The 2,474-nt window shown below is 36.7% G+C and overlaps 1 protein-coding gene across 1 annotated transcript; it reads right to left on the bottom strand.

Annotated features, from left to right (window-relative positions):
- Positions 1-360: 360 nt before the first annotated feature.
- LOC103734243 (olfactory receptor 4C15-like) lies at positions 361-1,296 on the bottom strand. Its single transcript, XM_008833128.3, has one exon. It carries the CDS (start codon positions 1,294-1,296, stop codon positions 361-363), a length of 936 nt encoding a protein of 311 aa, XP_008831350.1.
- Between the last annotated feature and the right edge of the window lie 1,178 nt (positions 1,297-2,474).

The following is a 2,474-nucleotide window of genomic DNA, read 5'->3' as shown; positions in this document are numbered from 1 at the left end:
TGTCTGTGTGAGTGGTTTGTGCATGTGTTTGAACATAACAGAAGTACTGGTGCCCATGTACATACTTGAAGAACCCAGAGGAGGGCACTGAATACCCTCATCTATCCCCCCTGCCTTATTTCCTTGGCAAAAATCCTGTGACTTAACTATGAACTGGCAGTTTTTTTTTAACTGTACAAGATTAGCTGTACAGTTAGCGCCTGGACTTTGCCTGTCTCCACTTCCACAGCAATGAATTAAAGATGCCCTATCATGATTGGCTTTGGACATGGGTAGTCAAGATCCAAAAAGGTCTTTATGCTTACACAACAAGTGCTTTTACCCACTGAGCCAATTACTCAGTCCTGTAAATATAATTAGTTAATATTTATCAGAAACTACTGTAAATCTTTTCCACATTTTCCTGATGGCATTTACCATTTCCTTATTCCTGAAAGTGTAAACCATAGGATTAAACAATGGTGTCATGACATCTGTAAATACAAACACATATTTCTCAAAAGAAAGTGCAGTTGTAGGTCGTGCATATATTAATAAACATGGAACAAAGAAAAAAACCACAACAGTAATGTGGGATCCACAGGTGGAGAGAGCTTTACGCCGCCCTGCAGAGCTGCATTCTCTCAGAGAGAACAAAATGACACCATAGGAGACAAGCAGCAAGGAGAAGATGATGATGCAGATGGACCCACTGTTGGCAAACACCAAAAAGACAAACATGTGTGTGTCAGTGCAGGCAAGCTTCAGTAATGGGAACAAGTCACATATGAAATGATCAATGACATTGGGTCCACAGAAAGGCAGAGGCAAAGTGAAGATAATCTGTATGATAGAGTGCAAATAGCCTCCTATCCATGCTACCCCAAGCAGGGCACCACAGAGCCTCCTATTCATGATGGAAGAGTAGTGCAAGGGTTTGCAAATGGCTACATAGCGGTCATAGGCCATGGTTGCCAAGATAATCACTTCCACCGCAGTAAGGAAATGGACAGCAAAGACCTGTGTTATACAACATTCAAAGGAGATGGTCTTCTTCTCGTAGAAGAAGTCTGCAATCATCTTGGGTGTGACAACAGAAGAAACACATGCATCCAGGAAAGACAGGAATGCCAAGAAGAAGTACATGGGGGAGCCCATCAGTGCAGGGCTATGGACGATGGTCACCACAATCATCATGTTGCCCCCAATAGTAGCAAGGTAGACCAACAAAAATACAACAAATAATATTTTCTCAACTTTTGGGTTCTGTGAAAGCCCCAGGAGTATGAACTCAGTAACAAAACTCTGGTTCTTCATTATTATTGAGAATATGATGAAAGTAATATATTTATTTAAATCTGCAATTGCAAAAATATTTTATTACACAAACTGATAACACAACCATGAAAATGTTAGTGCATTCTTATGGAAAATTACCTCCATTCAATTTTGTTAAATTATAAATGTTTAAAGGGTATGGGTGGGTATCCCATCACATAGAATTTAGGTGGAGACAAATTTTTGAAAACCTTAAAATAGCCACATTTTGAGTTTTGTGTTAGAGAAGAGAAATAGTGTAACATTGAACTGTCAGGTTTCATCAATCCATAGGAGATTCTTGAATTGAAATATTTAAAGGCTAGTTGAAACTATATATATGTGGTCTTATGAAAAACCACAATAGATGAACATGCCTGTCATCTATATGGAATAAGGCATGGCTTGTTAGCCTGTAGTGAATGATCAGAACACCACTTTATTAACCAATGTAAAAAGAGGCAAAATATGCTTTAGTTTCACTTGAAAATCCTTGGTACATTTTAACTTTTATTTCAAAGTATGAAGTGGTTTGGAGCTTCAATGAATTAACTTATTCTTTATAAACAGAAATCTCAGTGGGAAATTGTCTAGAACTACACATGACACAAAAGTTGAAACTTGAAGCTTCATGTGTAATTCATCATATTAATAAGTGATAAAAATTTTACAAATTTATACTGTTGTCATGATGATTAAATGAAGTTGTCCAAAATAATTCAATTGCTTAGTACTCAATTTGCCAATCGATATTTTGTTGCAGGTGGTATTGTTGCTATTTTATTGATGCATGCATTTTAATTTAGGTCTCAATTCAATGAAATAAAAAATATTTGACATGTGATTTCAAAAGAATCTGGCTGGTTCCAACACCCATGACCTCTCCTCAGGATCAAGAGACTGTTGAATGAGTCTGTTTTTATTAGTGAAAACTTAAATGTAAGAGTAATCTTTGTATATTCTCTTCTTGTCTATAATGGCACAGCCTTATTTGTTCCCTTGTGAAGGGAACAGAGTAAATGATGACAAATCAGGTGATGGGTCAATCACTTACAAATGCAAATTGGTGAAAACCACAAAGCTAAAGAGAAACAAGTGTTTGAATATAGAGTTTTGTGACTTATTTGCCAATTATTTATACATCACACCCTTGCTGGAGGAAATAATTCACAAGACAT

This window comes from Nannospalax galili, unplaced genomic scaffold, assembly GCF_000622305.1.
Source record: "Nannospalax galili isolate Female #2095 unplaced genomic scaffold, S.galili_v1.0 scaffold2736, whole genome shotgun sequence".
In the NCBI taxonomy this organism is placed as follows: Eukaryota; Metazoa; Chordata; class Mammalia; order Rodentia; family Spalacidae; genus Nannospalax; species Nannospalax galili.
This window is presented reverse-complemented; position numbering and strand designations above follow the sequence as displayed.

Coding starts and splice junctions, on each gene's coding strand:
- LOC103734243 (XM_008833128.3), bottom strand. CDS start 1,296: ATGAAGAACCAGAGTTTTGTTACTGAGTTCATACTCCTGGGGCTTTCA.